Source organism: Lepidochelys olivacea, assembly GCF_965140295.1.
Source record: "Lepidochelys olivacea isolate rLepOli2 genome assembly, chromosome: 9".
NCBI lineage: Eukaryota > Metazoa > Chordata > Testudines > Cheloniidae > Lepidochelys > Lepidochelys olivacea.
The window spans coordinates 100,053,514-100,073,648 of record NC_140419.1 but is presented as its reverse complement, the minus strand read 5'-3'; the positions used below and the strand labels follow the sequence as shown (position 1 = coordinate 100,073,648).

The window sequence follows — 20,135 nt, the reverse complement described above, 5'->3', positions numbered from 1 at the left end:
TGAGATCAAATTCCACCTTCCCCTGTCTGATTCACTTGGGAATACCCGGACCTGATATTCGCAGCACCACGAGGCAGGGATTGCGGTGTCAGGGCCCCTGTGTTGTGCCATCACGTGAATGAATCAAGGAGGAAGGGATCTGATTAGGCAGAAGAAATCTTTGATTTACACACCAGTATCTTGGCAATGGGCAGCAACAGAAGGAAATACAGGAGACCGTGAGAGGTTAGTAACGTTTGATTACATGCTGGGTTTTGTTTTTAAACTTTGCTTGAGTGTAGCAGCGGCTCTTCAAAGGACTAATCTCCGTGTGACTGTTCCCAGCCTCAACCATGCCCCCGCGGATAATGTGTACTTAGAAAAAACCACAACCCAAATATGCCTAAGCTCTCAGGCCGGTTGCCCACAACTTCAAGATGCCTATATGTGCCCTCAGCAACCCCTTTGCCCAGATAGGCACTCCCCACTCTCTCATGACAGACACTCCCCACAGGGGGAGCAGAAGGGGGCAGACTGCAGCACACTCCTGAAATCCAGTCTGGTTTTCTAGATGTGCCCTGGAGAACCAATGCACATAGCTGCACAGAAGTCAGGCTGCACCCTTATTATTCTTTTGATGCTCCCATGATAAAGATCTGCAACAGACCAATGCCATGGCAAGGCAGACAAAGTTAATCCATCGGAGAGACCTTCTTTCATAACAAGGTGGTGAGGCCATTAGCAGCTGTCATTTGCCCATTCGTAACCAAGGCTATGGAAGGAGCTCTCTTCGTCTCTCCTCTACCCAGGGCCACGTTCCCAGGGTTCAAAGAAACAGCCGTGTTAGTCTGTATTCGCAAAAAGAAAAGGAGTACTTGTGGCACCTTAGAGACTAACCAATTTATTTGAGCATAAGCTTTCGTGAGCTACAGCTCACTTCATCAGACGCATACTGTGGAAAATATAGAAGATCTTTTTATACACACAAATCCAGGTTCTCTCTCCCCCCCGCCCGCCCCCGGATTTGTGCTGGAAATGGCCCAACTTGATCATCATACACATTGTAAGGAGAATGATCACTTTAGATAAGCTATTACCAGCAGGAGAGTGGGGTGGGAGGAGGTATTTTTTCATGCTTTGTGTGTATAAAAAGATCTTCTACACTTTCCACAGTATGCATCCGATGAAGTGAGCTGTAGCTCACGAAAGCTCATGCTCAAATAAATTGGTCAGTCTCTAAGGTGCCACAAGTACTCCTGTTCCCAGGATTGGCAAAGCAACACCCTTGGGGCCCCGTCCTCTTCTCTCCAGCGGCTTGTGGGTGCCCCCAACTCCACAGAAGCTGGGAGCAGCCAACAAGCTCTCTCAAGCCGTGCCAACTGCCTCCATCTGCTGGTGAGGCTCCCGTGCATAGGCCAGACAAGCCAAGAGGTGGAGTGGAAGCAAGACCTTCCCAGTGGTGCACCGGAGAATTCCATCTATGCCCGGGCCTGGTGGGATCATCCCCCTTCTCTCCCCTCACTTCCTTTACATCACCACAGAAACTCTGAACAGCATACTAATCCACAGAGGTCTCCCTACCAACACTACAGAAAGAGGGATTCTAGGTGGACTCCTCCTGAAGGTCGAAACAGCAGACTGGACTTCTACATAGAGTGCTTCCGCCGACGTGCACGGGCTGAAATTGTGGAAAAGCAGCATCACTTGCCCCATAACCTCAGCCATGCGGAACGCAATGCCATCCACAGCCTCAGAAACAACTCTGACATCATAATCAAAAAGGCTGACAAAGGAGGTGCTGTTGTCGTCATGAATAGGTCGGAATATGAACAAGAGGCTGCTCGGCAGCTCTCCAACACGAGTTTCTACAAGCCATTACCCTCTGATCCCACTGAGAGTTACCAAAAGCAACTACAGCATTTGCTCAAGAAACTTCCTGAAAAAGCACAAGATCAAATCCGCACAGACACACCCCTGGAACCCCGACCTGGGATATTCTATCTACTACCCAAGATCCATAAACCTGGAAATCCTGGGCGCCCCATCATCTCAGGCATTGGCACCCTGACAGCAGGATTGTCTGGCTATGTAGACTCCCTCCTCAGGCCCTACGCTACCAGCACTCCCAGCTACCTTCGAGACACCACTGACTTCCTGAGGAAACTACAATCCATCGGTGATCTTCCTGATAACACCATCCTGGCCACTATGGATGTAGAAGCCCTCTACACCAACATTCCACACAAAGATGGACTACAAGCCGTCAAGAACACTATCCCCGATAATGTCACGGCTAACCTGGTGGCTGAACTTTGTGACTTTGTCCTTACCCATAACTACTTCACATTTGGGGACAATGTATACCTTCAGATCAGCGGCACTGCTATGGGTACCCGCATGGCCCCACAGTATGCCAACATTTTTATGGCTGATTTAGAACAACACTTCCTCAGCTCTCGTCCCCTAAAGCCCCTACTCTACTTGCGCTATATTGATGACATCTTCATCATCTGGACCCATGGAAAAGAAGCCCTTGAGGAATTCCACCATGATTTCAACAATTTCCATCCCACCACCAACCTCAGCCTGGTCCAGTCCACACAAGAGATCCACTTCCTGGACACTACAGTGCTAATAAACAATGGTCACATAAACACCACCCTATACCGGAAACCTACTGACCGCTATTCCTACCTGCATGCCTCCAGCTTTCACCCTGACCACACCACACGATCCATCGTCTACAGCCAAGCTCTGCGATACAACCGCATTTGCTCCAACCCCTCAGACAGAGACAAACACCTACAAGATCTCTGTCAAGCTTTCTTACAACTACAATACCCACCTGCAGAAGTAAAGAAACAGATTGATAGAGCCAGAAGAGTTCCCAGAAGTTACCTACTACAGGACAGGCCTAACAAAGAAAATAACAGAACGCCACTAGCCGTCACCTTCAGCCCCCAACTAAAACCCCTCCAACGCATTATTAAGGATCTACAACCTATCCTAAAGGATGACCCAACACTCTCACAAATCTTGGGAGACAGGCCAGTCCTTGCCTACAGACAGCCCCGCAACCTGAAGCAAATACTCACCAACAACCACATACCACACAACAGAACCACTAACCCAGGAACTTATCCTTGCAACAAAGCCCGTTGCCAACTGTGCCCACATATCTATTCAGGGGACACCATCACAGGGCCTAATAACATCAGCCACACTATCAGAGGCTCGTTCACCTGCACATCCACCAATGTGATATATGCCATCATGTGCCAGCAATGCCCCTCTGCCATGTACATTGGTCAAACTGGACAGTCTCTACGTAAAAGAATAAATGGACACAAATCAGATGTCAAGAATTGTAACATTCATAAACCAGTCGGAGAACACTTCAATCTCTCTGGTCACGCGATCACAGACATGAAGGTCGCTATCTTAAAACAAAAAAACTTCAAATCCAGACTCCAGCGAGAAACTGCTGAATTGGAATTCATTTGCAAATTGGATACTATTAATTTAGGCTTAAATAGAGACTTGGAGTGGCTAAGTCATTATGCAAGGTAGCCTGTTTCCTCTTGTTTTTTCCTACCCCCCCCCCCCAGATGTTCTGGTTTAACTTGGATTTTAACTTGAAGAGTGGTCAGTTTGGATGAGCTATTACCAGCAGGAGAGTGAGTTTCTGTGTGTATGGGGGTGGGGGGATGTGAGAACCTGGATTTATGCAGGAAATAGCCCAGCTTGATTGTCATGCACATTGTGTAAAGAGTTGTCACTTTGGATGGGCTATCACCAGCAGGAGAGTGAATTTATGTGGGGGGGTGGAGGGTGAGAAAACCTGGATTTGTGCTGGAAATCACTTTAGATAAGCTATTACCAGCAGGACAGTTGGGTGGGAATAGGTATTGTTTCATATTCTCTGTGTATATATAAAGCCTGCTGCAGTTTCCACGATATGCATCTGAGGAAGTGAGCTGTAGCTCACGAAAGCTTATGCTCTAATAAATTGGTTAGTCTCTAAGGTGCCACAAGTCCTCCTTTTCTTTTTGCGAATACAGACTAACACGGCTGATACTCTGAAATCTGTAAACATGAGCTCCTTCTGCCTTCGGGGCTGGATGCTGACCGGGGACGTGGTGCCTCATGTGACCGCTAGTTTCTCTTTCAGAGAGCAAGGGGAGAGAGAGGGAGAAGATCTGCTCTGTCTCAAACAGGAATTAATTCAGGGCAGTCCTAGGACCTGCCATCCACAGAAGGTCAGACCAGACGATCACAGCACTCCCTCCTCACCTTAGAATCTATGAAGACAAACGCTGCGCACACAAGTCATGCTCGGTAACGTGATTTTCAGAGGCTCTTGCGCTGATCTGGGAATCATATCAATTCTGCATGACTGATTTCAGTAGCACTACACTGATTTCCACCAGCTGCGGATCTAGCCCAAAGTGTGGGTGCACGGGATCCACAGCTGGGCTAGGCTGGACTGGGGTTTCTCTCTCTCCTGTGCAACCATTTTATGACATGTGAAAACATCTGCATTCTGCTATTGTGAAAAAAAACCCTTCTTCCCTGCAGGGTAGGCTGTCACCTTGCAAACAAGGTCCACACACTGACCTTCTCTTTCACTGACGGTGACCTTATTAGTACTAATCATGTTTCTAATAATATCTGGCACTGTAAGCACACCATCTGCTGTAACATTGCTGTAAATCTTTAAAAAAGGCAAATGCGTTTGGTTTAAGCATTTTTCCTTTCCAACACATAGCGTTTCCTTCCAAGAACAAACGTCTCACAATTGCTTTAAACTAAATCTTCCCACAGAGTTGCAAACTCTGGGCTGAGTCCAGCTATACTGAATTACACTGGGACCAGGTTAAAGCTCCAGCAAACCAGCAAAAGCAAAAATTAAGAGCTAAAGCTGAAAATCCATCCGGCTGGAACCCCATCACTAACTCTTCTGATTGTAAAAAGAAAAGGAGTACTTGTGGCACCTTAGAGACTAACCAACTTATTTGTATGCATCCGATGAAGTGAGCTGTAGCTCACGAAAGCTTATGCTCAAATAAATTGGTTAGTCTCTAAGGTGCCACAAGTACTCCTTTTCTTTTTGTGAATACAGACTAACACAGCTGTTACTCTGAAACCTGTCTTCTGATTGTGGCAACATGTTGAGTAAAATAACAACAGGGGGACGACTTGGAGGCATCAGAGTATATAGACATCCCGGGATTGCACTGAGCCAAGAGAGCCAAAGCCCCAAGATGTCTTGGTAGCAGCAGCTCGACAATTTCTTCCTTTGTTATATTCTTTATATTGTATGGATAAGAGTAAATTTTATACTGCATTATATTATAGCAAACACCTATATTTAAGCTGAACACTTATTTACTTTTGGGGAGAGATTGCCTACCTGTCCCAGAATGGAGATGGAGGATTTAATCGCCTTTAAAAATAAATCCTTTTAAAGAACATAGTAGCCATCGCTGAAGTCTATCCATGCAGCAAGAGTTCTCTCAGAGCCAGTGTGGATATCCTTACTCACACTGACTTCAATAGGACTACTATCTATGGACCCCCTTACTATAGTTTCTGAGCACCTCACAGTCTTTAAGAAGCTTGTCTTTTGCTATTTTATGGACAATAATAAATGACTTTTTAAGATGCAGTAGGTCAAGCTTTGCCCACATAAGGCAATTTCAGCAAAGCACCTCAACACATTTATTTAATAGCCACTCAACGATATTTACAGGGTAAGATTTTCAACAAGAACTCAGCTCCTCTTTTGAGCATCTAGCCACCTATTTAGCTGCCTAAGTGGGAGCTGCTGGGTGATGATTTCTTTTGAAAACCTGGCCTGCATTGATTATATTTACTGATAAGCTTCCAAGCCCCTCAATTATATAGGTATAAATTACTGCACCCTCTTTTCAAATGGATAAGCCAGAGTGTTATGGTCAGCAAAGGGACCATGTGAAACTGGCACCATCTTGCTGCAAAGATCTGCTCTGTGGGTTAGTCAGAGTCGTAGCCATTAATTTGTCTAAGTGTTTTTACTGCTTTCCACTCCTGCTAGCGCTGCTGCGCCAACGTAGCTATGAGAACAGGAGGTGGGTTCTCTGTTAGCTCGGCATCACCAACACAACAGGGATGTCAGGCACCAGCCCTGCAAGCTGCTCCACACAGTGAGCCTCTGTTCCTGCGTAGACTGTCCCCCCCCAACACACACACACACACACACACACACACACAAGGGTCTGTCTGTGGAGAGCAGCTTGCCGGGTCGGGGCCTACATTCAGATTGCACCATACTGATACCAGTGTGAGAGCTGGAAAAAACAGAGCTTGACTTTCAGCTACTCAATCGAAGCGAAGGAAAGCATGCCTCGAAACCGGAACTTTCCTCAATTCTACCTAGGGCCCATTTCACCTCTCACTCACACCAGCGTGCCGCAGGAGGGACCCCAATGACGTCCGCTCAAAGGGGGGGTAAACAAGAGGGAAATCAACCTGTAGGTATAACTCTGGGTTCTGAATCCAGTGCTGTTTGTAACATTTGTAATCCAACAGAACACCTCGGTGCACTCAGCATTACACAGCATTCAGCAAAGTACAGCTCCTGACAGGCTGCACCTCCATAAACCTACAAACCTGAATCAGACACTTAGCGTATGTTTGCACTGCGATTAGACACCCCTGGCTGGCCCATACCAGCTGACCCGGGCTAAGGGGCTGATTAATTATGGTATAAATGACCAGGCTCAGGCTGCAGCTCAAGCTCTGGGACTCTCCCACCTCGCAGAGTCCTAGAGCCCGTGCTCCAGCTCAAACCTGAACATCTATACCGCAATTAATCAGCCCCTTAGCCTGAGTCAGCTGGCACAGGCCAGCTGTAGGATTTAACTGCTGTGTAGACATACACTCAGAAAGTGCTCCCTGCTCTTCAGACAGTTTCACATATAACCATGGAGTTCCCTGATGCATCCCAGTATCTATCACACCAAGTCAGCCTGTGGCAACATAATTCACAGAAATATAGAAAACTGAACTAATGATGCACAGTGCATGCAGAACCACAGGCAGGGAGGTTACGTCACTGCAGATAAGATTACAAAAAAAAAATCTATTTCATCTTTAAAGAGTAGTTTCATGTTAGCACCTGGAGACTTCCAGCAAGGCTTACATCACAGAAGAGCCTTTACACAGGCTGACGGGGTGGAAATGTGTGAGCAGCTGTTGAATAGTTTAGGTCTGTGATTTTGACAGAGGATGCCCCACTGGTAGCAGAGAGGATAGCTAAATGGAAGTACAGCCTGTGCTGAATGAAAATCAAATCGATATTTGTAGCCCCTGTTGTAGAACCTTTCTGCTTAGTGAGGCCCACAGCACTTACAAGACAATAGAAGTACACAGTAGAAACCTTAATTTAGAGCAACTTTTGTAGAGACGGTGCAGTGTTGTCTCTCTAATGCTATTGACAGAATCCATGGATTTTGCATGCTATAGCAAGAAGCATGTATTGCCATGCTAATGGACTTTGACCAGACTGGAAGCCAGAGTGCACTACCCTCTTATCAGAGGTTACCTTATCAAAGAGCCTTGTGAAGAGTGAGTGCTACAGGTCAAAGGGCAATGACAGGCCAACTTGCATCATGTCACACACAGAGTTCAGGGTACCTGGAAGCCTAACGGCGCACATGCATGCACTCAGCTGTGTCTGGGCAATGGCCACCGTCTCGGCTGACACGCTGGGACTGAACTAAGGACCACCAGGGCTAAAAGCAGGAGCTGCTTCAGTGCGAGCTAAAGCTCTCTAGCTGGGGCGGTACCAGACTCTCATCCTCTGCAGGCCAGCACAGAAGGGGCCCTGCAACACATACTCACCAATGGGCTGCACCTGCAAGACGAGAGCCTGCGTTCGCACCTGCACAGCAGGTAACTGCGTCCGATGTTTCTGCCCACCGTTGGCAGGCGCAAACATCGTCAGTGCCACTTAAGTGCCCATATTTGAATAAAATGACCCTGATTGTCAGCGTGTGCAAGGAAATCAATAGTGCTAAGCTGGGTGGTGAGTGGTGACAGGGAGAGGGAAACTACCATGGGAATTGGGGAAGGTATACAGAGTAAAATTCCTCTCCCGCTTGCTGTCACTACCCTGGGCCCTGCACTAACAAGTTACTCTGCTTGAAGCATGAGGAGTGCCTCGGAAGTCCATTCACACATGCTGAAAGTTAAGCATCTGCTTCAGTACTTTGCTGAGCTGGGGCCTAGCTAGGAGGCTCTGTGCTAAGTGGGAGATGGCACCTTGTATTCTGGGCCACTCTGCAGCCTGTCCGGGAAAGGTCTCCACGATGAATCAGTTCAAGCAGCGTGCAGATAATCTGAAGGGTTCAGAGTCATACCCAATTGAACTTTCTCTACTGCTTTTTTAGGCAAATGAAAACAGGAGTCAGCACTTCACCACCATCTACCTAACCAGAATGCCAAGGTTACTCTTGGCTCAGGTTAATGCCGAAAATGCTGCTTGCTCTGCACCTGTGGGACACCAGTTAGGCCCAGCTCAGAAATGGGATCTGAGAGCCCTCTAACCACATCCAAGGGGTAGGCTCTGCACTGCGTGCTGGCTGGAAAAGGAGATGCTGGCAGTGCAGCATGTGGAAAAGCCCTTCCTGAAGCTGCTTTGACTCTACCACTGAGCTCCTGGCCTCAGAAATGTGGTCAGGGGACCCAATCCTGCCAATTTCCCAGGTGTTGAAATGAACATATGCACAGTCCGGAGGGCCCAGAGCAAGGAGCAGCTGTAATAGATCAGGGGGCGGGGCTGTGAAGAAGAAAGGCAGTTCTACAGCCACGGGTGGGCAGCTAGCTATGAATACAGCAGCACTGTGAATCTGATGCCCCCCGTACATTTGAACTGGGTTAATTAAACCATTATTTTAACATGATGAAAGTGTTAGCATAGCTCTGCACGCTGCCACACCTTGCCAGAGCTGGTTCTGGGGCCGAAAGCTCCACCTTCCGAGCAAAATTAAGCCCTAAAGCCAAACGATTCTTTGGGAGGGATCTTCCCTGGCTGGGAATCGACACCCATGTCCCCCCTTATGGGCAAATCTAAACCTGACCCAACAGTCCCCCTGACTGCTCTCCTGTACATTGCACAGAACGAGGCCAGTCCTGCTCTCCCATCTGTGCAGCCTGCCGAAGCCTGCTGGGCTGCCAGGTCTGGGGAGCAAAGCTGCCCAGCTGGAGGGAAAAGACGACCCAAGCTGAGGGTTTCGATAAAAACAAAGGGTACAGCTGTTTTCAGCTCTGCAGCCCCTCTACTAGCGGCAATGCACTGCACAGACATTAATGGGGCCGAGTTAAAACCCACTCGCCATCTCCCCACAGGAGTTAAGCCCCAACCTAATTCAAAGAGAGACCCCCTGTTTTTGCATATCCGGGCAGCAGAAGTGTTGCAGAGACACTCCATGTGGGCAGGCAGTGGGCAATTGTGGATGAGCAAGAAAACAGCACTTGGTGATTCTGCTGTGGAGCAGCGCTCCAGAGGGGAGCAAATTCCTGTCAGGTCAGTTGATTCCTTTACACAGGAGCCACAGCACTTTGCTTGAGGGCAGGTGCTCCCACACACCTGTCAGGTAAGAACTAGCCTTACTTAGACAGAGAGAAACATGCAGCTGGTGAAATGCTTCCCAGGAAAATATCGCTAGACAAGAGTAAGTGAAAAACGATTGGAAACATGACCTTTGCTGGTTCAGGAGTTCTTTTTTTAGATGTCCACCTCACTCAGATTGACCAACTCCACAATGCAGCCTGCTGCTCTTGATCTCCACAAATCAAAGTAAACAGCAGAGGTGCTGAGTTTCCAAAAGGGATCGTTACAAAGCACAACAACTGACTGGAAGGAAAATACCTAAGGACACTTCCTATGCACAGTCAGTGCCCAAGTACGATCCATTAACTGTTAAATGGGCCAACATGCCAAATATACCTTACCCATGTATCAGCCAAGTGGCTTACGGAAGTCATCACCGTTGAGCTGAGTAAATAATACGCACTTTAATTCTTTTGGTAAGAACGAATTTGGTGTCATGAAAGAGGCCAGGCTGATAACTGAGGAGGTTGATCTCACAGAACAGGATGGAGAGCAGCAGCACAAGCTTCCCTGCACTGCTCCTGCAACTGACCTTAACCCTAGCTAGATAGGGTCCGAAGGGAGGTCACTCTCCCTCATCTCTCTTCTAATAATGCCCGTAGGGATGTGGGCATCTATCTATCCACTGACAGCTGTGCTGAGACCACAGGCCAACATGCAGCCATCCGTCATTGCGTGGCAATCCCCATGCAGAAGATCTGCATCTCTCCACACAGCCAGGGAATGTGCACTTGGAAAGGCAAACCCCAGAGAAGTGACGTGGGGAACCCGGGAGATCGTGCAAAAGGGATGGGCCAAATGAGGCCCATTAGGCTCAGTCCTGTCTTGGGGCTGGCACAGAACTCCCCAGGGGGGAGACCAAGAATGGAGACTGACTCAGGGAGGCACAGCTGTTCCCCAGGGCATAGACACTGGAGCAGCCTGCTCCCAGCCAGTGCCACTTGTGGCCCTATCTCCACAGGGCTATTGGTACGCAGACAACGCTGTAATGATGGGACAAGCGTGAAGGGCAGAGCTGAAGAAAGAAAAGCCCCTCGCTGACAAGGAGTAACAGTGATGTTGATGGGGCTGTCCCATAAGTAACTCTTCTCCAGGCCTGGGAGGGTGCTAACCCAGGGCCTCTCCAATGGAGCCAACCAAGAGCCCTAGGGATCCCTATTACTGCAGCTCATGAGTCTCCAAGATTGATCCCATGGGCGATTAGCCAGACCGAACTCTCCCCATGGCACCCTCTTGCCCCACACAGACGTATGCCGTGACTGTGAGCAGAATGCAATGTTTCAGAGTAACAGCCATGTTAGTCTGTATTCGCAAAAAGAAAAGGATGAAGTGAGCTGTAGCTCACGAAAGCTCATGCTCAAATAAATTGGCTAGTCTCTAAGGTGCCACAAGTCCTCCTTTTCTTTTTGAGAACGCAATGTGTTACACAGGGACATTAGGCAAGCTAATGTTCCGATCCGCTAACAGCTGCAGCAGTATGCTGGCAGAATACAGGGTTCTACTCTGCTTTTTTCTCTAGACCACATCACAAGGCATCAGTGCTGCTGCTCCAGCCATGGCCCAGGGCACTCCTAGATGGCCACCTCCTTCCAGGCATTTCGAAACTCATTTATAGCTTTTAATTAAAGCAGCAAAAAGGCTTCCCACCTCCCTACAGCCCCCGGGGGCACAGAGGCTCCAAGGGGCAGGGCCATGACTCCGTCCTGCCATCCTGGCCCTGCACTTGCCAAAGGAGCTAGCTGCCCACATGTAAGCTATTAAGCTGAACCCCGTAAGTGGGCACACTGCCTCTAGGCCACCCCTCCACACAGTGCTGTGCCTACAAGGCACAATCAACCTGGGTTAGGCTCAGAGCAGCTAACTAAGGAGTTTAGCCTCTTACATGACTTCACTGTTGCTCCCGCAAAGAGCAAGATGGCCCTGAAACCAGCCATGTGGGACCTGTCACAGCCCAGCCACGATCACAGGAAAGCTGGGTCAGATTGAACAACGCTGCCCCCAGAATCCATCCTGGAGGCACTTTGCACACAGATGGGCAGCCACCTTGCAATTCCCAGCATCATGGTGTCAGGGTCAGCAGGGGCACAAAACTCAACCTCTCTAAATGCATCAACAAAGTGAAGAATCCTGGAGACCCCGGGGACGACAACAACAGGCAGGGGCTGTCTGCAGTGCAGAACACAATGCAAAGAAAACCTGCACACTGTGCATGCATAGGAACTCTCTGCCTGTCTCCTCATGGTATACTATGCCCTTGCTTGCTGCCAGGTACCACAAACCACCTGTCCTGGGAGAATGCAACTCACCAAGCTAACACAACACATTCTCAGCTCTGGAAAGAACAACCAGAACAATGAGCTTGGCCCTCTCTAGAGCAACCCCAAAAAACCCATCTGCTTGCTAGAGCTGCCCACCATGAGCAGAGACAAGGAATTACTAATATTTGCAGATAAATAAATCAAGTGAAAAATCCTAGAGCTGCAAAGAACAGAACTCTACGGACAACCATAAAAAAACCTAAGCTATTTTGTGTCCACTGCTGCAGTGAGGCATGCATTGTGCAGATTAAAAACATAGGCTATATACTCTACTCCGTGCATGTCACACACAAGCTTCAGAAGTAACTTCTCCCACCACAACAAACCAACCGTACGTACACAACACTCCACTTAAAAAGAAAAGGAGTACTTGTGGCACCTTAGAGACTAACAAATTTTTGAGCATAATCTTTCGTGAGCTACAGCTCACTTCATCGGACGCATTCAGTGGAAAATACAGTGGGGAGATTTATATACATAGAGAACATAAAAAAATGGGTGTTATTAAGTCATACGACAGAGTATTCGTGAACAAGTGCTAAAACAAACATGCCATCTACATTAGCTTCCTAGTTTTCAGTCTCATCCCCTTGATTGCACCTATGAAAGGGGAGTCTGCTGCTAGTTGCAAAGGATAAATACCAGTATCTGTGTGCTGACAAAATTATTACATTATATACCTTTTTTTTTTTTTTTTTTTTTTTTTTTTTACAACAGACTGAATCGTAATGCACAGAACAAAGGTGATCAGGCCCTAAGAAATATGTATTATTTTTACATTTTAAGTATATTTATTTCCTTAATTTCAACTATGGCACTGTTACCAAAAATATCCCAGTAATTACAGATTTTTTATATATACACATATATACACATTCATTCCCCTCTTTTAGGCTCTGATTCAGCAAAGCAATTAAGCAAGTGCCATAAGACACCTTAGACATCCAAAAACCTGCCAAAATTTCAATAGAATGCCATTGCAAAATAAATTAATTCTTGGTCAGATACGGTCATTCTGCTGTAAAATAAAAACTTCTCACAAATGCAATTTATTTCGAAATTGTATGTCTGGTTTACTTAGGGCTTGCCTACACATGAGAGTTACCATAATTTAGAAAAAGACAGGGTGTGACTTTAAATTGGATTAACGATTCCTGATCAACTCCATGTATGGACACACTTATCCCAGAAATAAGAGTGCCTTGTTTCAAATTAAGTTATTTCCACTGACAAACTAATCTGGAATAAAGCATTTTTATTCCAGAATAAGAATGTCCATACATGGAGTTAATTAGGAATAGCTATTCTGGAATAACTCCCCATGTGGACATGCTCTCTTTGGCTAAACTCTCTGAGATGTGGTCTAAAATTCAATTACCATCCTTCTCTTAAAAACTTCAAAGAAAATATCAATTTTTTAAAAAGAAAATGGCCATATACTGAGCTCAGTGCTGTTTATGTTAATTCCCATAGGCTTTGAAATCTTAACACATATCAAACCCAATTCTGGTCGCACAGCAATGTAAATCAGGGGTAACTCCACTGAAGTCAGAATAGAAGGGGTTCAAGTTTAGTATCAAGCCCATAAGGAACAACCTCGTGTCTCCTAATCTCATAAGTAGATTGAATACATTTGGATAATCAAGGTTTCAGACTGCCTGGGGAGATTTTCTATGTAACTATCAGACGTCAAGTGACACCACCCAATTGTTGAAAACAAAGTTTGGATAACTGAGTTTTGAATAATCAAGGCCTTTTCTGTATCACATCTGTTACCAACACATAATTACACATGTGAATGTTTCAACGAGGTAGTTTAGTGCTGACCAGCTTAAAAACAACAGCAGACAGTAGTAGTTTCATAAGGCCACAGTTTCAAATCTGACCCCCGCAAATCCAAATCTGGACATCTGAGATTTTTGGCTTGCTACATTTTGGCATCCAAAAGGTTTGGATTTCTTTCTGCACCAGTACACCAAGTAAGCAAACCTGAGATTACAAATGTTGTTTTCAAACATTAATCCATATTTGGGGCATTCAAATGGTTACAAATGTAAATCAAAGCTTCTTTGAAATTTTGGTCCATATTATAGGCACACTTAATTAGTACATTTGTATCTATGAAAGTTCCTTTGCCCAGTCACATTACATATCAATTTGTATTTCCAGTAATTCAACTATATCTTTCTTAACCTCTTTTAAAGCTGTACAGAAGCAGCCAAGAAGGCAATTCAAAAACAGAAAGGCTCACAGTGGTATGGGTTATATGCTTGAATAGTTGAGGAAAGTTAACAGATGAGCACTTATTGGAGGACTGCTATAAAGCCCTGGTATTTCTGGGCAAGTTGGCAAAACCAACTGATCAAGAGTGGCCCCCTGAAAATGCAACTAGTTTAAATGGAGTTGTATGTTAAACCTGAGCAAGGAACATGATGAGTCTAACACTTATTTGATAATTTTTAATTAATTGAAATGGCCTTATTGCAGATTAACTCCCTTCCCTCAATATTACTGTTTTGTTTCCCTTGAAATGAAAACTACAGTCATTTGATGCATGGCTGTAAATGCTATCTAGTTTATAGGGGCATAAGTACCCTGCTACCCTTTGCTGAAATTTTATTTTCTGTTTCATAGCTTCTTTAACAAATACTTCTCCATGAAACATAACAGATATCAGTACACCTCATAAACCAGCAGTACGCTGGGAGGGTGTTTTTTTCCTCCAGTAAAAGATAAAAAGAGTTATCCCAACACTGTACCAAATCAGAGCCCTGAGTCTTTTCTGCGACAGTGCCTGTCAGTTCTGCTTGCCCGGGGCAGACCTCGTAAAGGGAAAGCACTGGAAATTTGTTCTCCAAAGGTAGCAGTAACTGGGGTATGATATACACATCTGAATTCAAATAATCCTGCTCTCCTTAACGAACCTGAAGGAGGAAGCACAGTGTGTGTGTGTGTGGGGGGGGGGGGCGAGGGGTGTCCTGGTATACAAGCTAAACTTCTGATCAGCTTCAAACAGCACCTTTTCTTCTTTTTATAATCAACTTGCCAGACAAAGATTTCCTTCTCTTCCCCTCAGTTTCCCTCTCAAATAGCCTGAGTTCCAGGATGGGCAAGATTCAGTCCTGAACTTGCAAAATTTTGGTTCCTAAATTGGTCCCAACTCTTTGAGGCTCCAAAGAAGATTGCACTGTGATGCATAATGCAGCCGCCCCAGACTCCTGTAAATAAAACTTCATAACCCACCCATTATGTATCCCATATTTCTTGGAGAGAAAATACACCAAGAGAGAGGCAGAGACACAAGCACACAGACATGTGGAACAGAGAGCTTGGCGTTTCCTTTGACAACCAAGGCTACATCTGCAACCATATCTGTTTTTACCGTTTGACGGGCATGTAATAATCAAAGAATACTAAGCTGTAATAATGTTAAGAACACTGCATGTGACCTGGTCAGCGAGGTGATGTGATTGCATACTGGGTAACCAGACATCCCTGTATTAATGTTCTGTTCCAACATAATAAGGGGCTGTGGGAAAAACAAGCAGGGAAACAACACTCTGGATCCAGATAAGCAACCGCGAAACAAACCTTGGGGGGCAACTGAAAGACAACGGAGAAAACCTATTAGCTTTGAGCATCCTACATCTTGTCTCTAATGAAGAGACACAGCTCTTCCACAATGCTGGGAACAGAGAGCTCAAGAAAACATTAAACGGTTAAAAAGCCATTGTGGGGGGGGGGGGGGAAATGTCAGGGGCTGCCAGGGGGACAAGGTGGCTCTGCGAAGAGCGGGATCCTTCCAGAGAACCGGAAGCCCTAGGCAAAGGCCGCCAAGTGTCTAGACAGTTTATTGCTTTAAGATCGGTTTTCTCGGAAATGCTTTTGTTCTAAATAAATACTGTTGTTTGGTCATGGCTGTCCTAGCTCCCAGAGGGAGTTGCATGTAGGCACTGCCAAGAACTCAGGTCTGCTGAGGTGATCTCAGACCACGCCTAGGTGCCAACTATGAAGGGGAGAACCGCTTGATTCCACCCCAAGCCAGAGATGATGGTGAGAGGCACAAGACCTGAGGAAGGTGCACCTGAAGAGACCAGGAGGGGTCAGAGTCCAGCACCTGTGATAACAGTTACCTCGGCTCCCACCACACATCACCTCACACCTCTCATCTAGTCACCTGCTGAACTGTTTCTTAACTCTTGACTCTGAGTGTTCCGGGGCAAGAAGCGTCTTTATTTGGCTTATTTCTACAGCACCCTCACACAATGGGGTCCCCGGGGCCCAGCGTTGTCGCATCTCACAGGATCATCACGAGCCTCAGGAGAGTTGGTGCGTTTCTTAAAAAATAAGTTTCCAGCCCACGCAGCTGTCGAGAAACGCTTGGAAACCTGACCCAAAAGGCTCAAAACCCAGAGAGCAAATCAAACGGATCCCACACTGATTACTGCTTAAAAGCCTCCTCATTTCAAAGCCGATCACACAATTTTTAGGGCCTGGTGGATGATTCTGCTTTGAGCAGGGGGTTGGACTAGATGACCTCCTGAGGTCCCTTCCAACCCCGATGTTCTATGATTCTGGAATTTGTGGGGTTGGCGGCACTTGGGGTCAAACATTGCTACTCCTCTCCGGCAGTTTCCTCTCTGTGGGATGAAGCAAGCTGGCCCACTGAGATGCAACGGATCCAATCAGAGAAGTCTAGGGAAAACTTCCCACTCAGACTCTGTTCTCCTGCCATTTAAAAGGTCTATACAGAGCATGTGCTTCTATATTGAAGACAAGGCTGTAATGAGTGTGTAAATTTATTCATTACCTAATTACACATAACAAAAAGGATGAAATACATGCTGAGCAGGCAGCTTAAACTAGTAGCTGACAACTTTCAACAACATCTTTGATATCTCTTTTCCCTTCCAAACTGGATGTTCCCTGACTCCTCCCCGCCCCAGTTAATTGCAGCCATGTGCTATTGCCAATGAGTGGGATTTGAACCTGAGCCAACCAGTGCACATGGGGATCTGCACATTTCATTCCTTGAGTCCAGCTCTGCAGAGAACTGCCTAGGGCAGAAGCCTGGGTGCTTGTCAGGAGCTCCTTACTGAGCTGTAACCCGCATTATGTACTGCAGGTCGCTTTAGTTAGTCCTGCCTGCAAGGCAATTTATGGGTGTTAAGTAACAGAGCCAGACTGAGTGATTAGGCCGTTTGTGGGGAGCTCCAAACTAAAACCTACTTCTGCGGCTCTCTCAAGTGGTCCAGTAAGAGATATATTGGACTATCACACCGAATATTTACTGTACTCCTTTTATCTCACAAGTGAATGTTATACAATTTAAAGTAAACGTATTAATCTCTTTATCCAAAATATTTGTCCGACCACTGGCTGCAGTTCAAAAGATTCAAGGGCACAAGGAACAAACTTTTTTCTTTGCTGATAAAAATATATTTCAGTCTATCACTGTTAGCAGATGAGTAATGTAAATGAACATTTGAACAGCGTTATATAACTAAGGAATCATCTGATGAACTTGGATTAACAAGAACAAAGCTAAATGCAATTTGGATGTCTGAACTTCCTATCAACATGGAACAAATGGGAAAATGCTAAGGTGGTAAAAACTGTAATAATACAGGTTAGACTATGTCAAATGGGACCTGGACATGGTCTTAATTCATGCATACATATTTTCACTAGTTCACCTAGCTATTGTGCCCGAAGTTTAAAATAAACCCAAGGCTTTTCAAGAAAAAGTCCAAGTTAAATGGGAAATTTTTAAGATCACAAAATTACCAGATTCTTTCTAGCAATTCAAACAGGAAACTTATCCTACTTTAGCACTACAAGCATAAGCTCAGATTTTTTCAAAAGTAAGTAGTGATTTTGAGTGTCTTAGTTTTATCCAGGCCCAACTTCAGATACCCTAAAGGGAGATCACTTTTCAAAAAGTGCCCTCTGAAAAAGCAGACACCTTTAAGATGTTATGGAGGGGAGGGGATGTTGATGGAGGGGAGTGTATGACGAATTGCCTACAACAGTATGTGGCCCCTCTGTGGCTGCTATTAAGCAAGCATCTTCAATGACCTGGGATGGGACACTAGAAGGGGAGGGCTCTGAGTTACTATAGAGAATTCCTTCCCAGGTGCCTGACTGCTGGATTTTGCCCTCATGATCAGTGTCTGACTGCTGTATTTGGGGACAGGAAGAATTTTTCTCCCAGGCCAGATGGGGAGAGACCCTGGTGGGTTTTCGCCTTTCTCTGCAGCATGGGACATGGGTCACTTGTTGGTTTGAACTAGAGTAAATGGTGGATTCCCAATAACGTGCAGTCTTTAAATCATGATTTGAGGACTTTGGTAACTCAGCCAGAAGTTATGGGCCTATTACAGGAGTGGGTGGGTGAGGTTCTGTGGCCTGTGATAGGCTGGAGGTCAGACTAGATGATCATGGTGGTCCCTTCTATGTCTCAGATTAGGCACCTCAGACTTGATGCACTCAAAATCACTAGTCACTTTTGAAAAATATTGGCTTAGGCTTTCAGTGGGTGAATTAGGATAATTTTCCTGTTGTCTCTGTTGCTGGAAAGACTCTGGTAATTCTGTAAACTTAAAGTTTCCCAATGAACTTTATCTGTGACAAGGAATAAAGCAGCATTTACTTCTTGTGAAATTGAACTCGCAGGAATGATCACTAGCAAAAGATTTAGCTCATTAACTCGCATATGATTTGCACACTGTGCATCTTGTCACATCACCTGAAATATCCTGCAATCCCCAACTTTCTCAAGGCACCACTCTCCAAATATTTTGGCTGCCTATAACATATTTGGTGCAGTGTAGCTGCACCCCGATACAGGCAAATTCAGCTGAGGCTGATCAATTAGTGAAAACTGTGTCTTTATTTGAAAGCACGTTTCAGAGACCTGTTCTGAATTCAAAGCCAGTATGCTCTGGACACAAGTTAAAAGTTGTGCTGTTCTAGGATGCTCAGTTTTGGATCTCTGCTTTTCTCATTTCACTTTCATTTACAGTCTGTAATCTGAGTTCTCCATTTCAGGCATAGCCATGACCTACAATCTCAAAATGCTCTACATAATGTGCTCTCTCTCTGATGTTCGATATTCTGTACATTTGTACCAGACGTCAAAACCGAATACAAAACATAATTGTGGCAGAGTTAAAGTTTTCCCTGACTCTACCAACACTGCTGGTACCTTTCTCAGGAAACTTCCTGATACTTCCAGTGTCTGAATCTGGCTGAATGAAACAATTGTGGGGTGCTAAGCATTAGCTAGGCTAGATTTTAGGGGCTACATTCTACACAAACAACATCCTCCCTCCAGAAAAATACTTGTTATACTCATCTCCCATATTCCACCCAGTTGAAATGATTCAGGAAGCGAATGATAGCAAAGTGAGATTAAGCAATGTATGTGTTAGACAGTCCTCACCTTTAGAGAGTCAAAGCAGGCAATAACTCGACCATTTTCCACATGGCAACTCCGTGACGGATGGGCAAACTTGCACTCTGCATCAGATCGAGAACAAGTACCTCTCTGAAATTCTCGACATACTTCTAAAGTCAGCCATTTTGTATCACGAACCAGGGAAACGTTTACAGCCATATTAAAAACAAAAATTAAAACACAAGCAATCACACCCTTCTTTAGGACAATATTACTGCTGATTTTTTTTAAAAAGGGTAAAAAAGTGAATTCAAGTTAAATGTGAAGAAATAACTAACTTGTTGCTTTGGTAAAATTTCTATTCGTCAGCACTTAGGTTTTCATTTAAGTCAAATTGTGTTTGTTTCAACAAGAATTAAACATAAAGCCAATCATAAAATAGAAATCTTATCAGAATAACTGAAAATCAAATGAGAGGCCAGCTCCTAAAAGTGCAATTGTAGAAGTTAAAATATAAGTGTTATATTTTTGTGCCACTGCCAAAGTTACTTGAAAATAACTGGCAGACTTTCAAAAGAATTCTGTGCTCTCCACTTAATGGTTTCAATTATTCTTGCAAAAAGCATATGCGGCTGGCAGCGCTTCTGTTTGCGGAATGGTCTTGGTCCTTGGGCAGAAAACTTTTTTTTTTACCTTTTATTTCTTGGTTCTAAAAATGACAATTCGCGAGCATTAAAAGGAGCGAAAGGATATTATCACTCAAAAATATTTGCTACATACTCGG

General features: G+C 45.4%; 1 protein-coding gene across 5 annotated transcripts in view; it reads right to left on the bottom strand.

The window, feature by feature from the left end:
• The window catches only part of MBNL3 (muscleblind like splicing regulator 3), an 84,314-nt gene extending 64,620 nt beyond the window's left edge, over positions 1-19,694 (bottom strand). For 2 of the 5 annotated variants that reach the window (XM_084638550.1, XM_084638551.1), the window contains exon 1: positions 19,397-19,694. In XM_084638550.1, the coding sequence (XP_084494676.1) occupies positions 19,397-19,570 (174 nt within the window). In that variant the 5' untranslated portion in view covers positions 19,571-19,694. The remainder of the gene's footprint in view (positions 1-19,396) is intronic. The other 3 variants (XM_084638552.1, XM_084638553.1, XM_084638554.1) reach the window with 2 other exon arrangements.
• Positions 19,695-20,135: the final 441 nt, after the last annotated feature.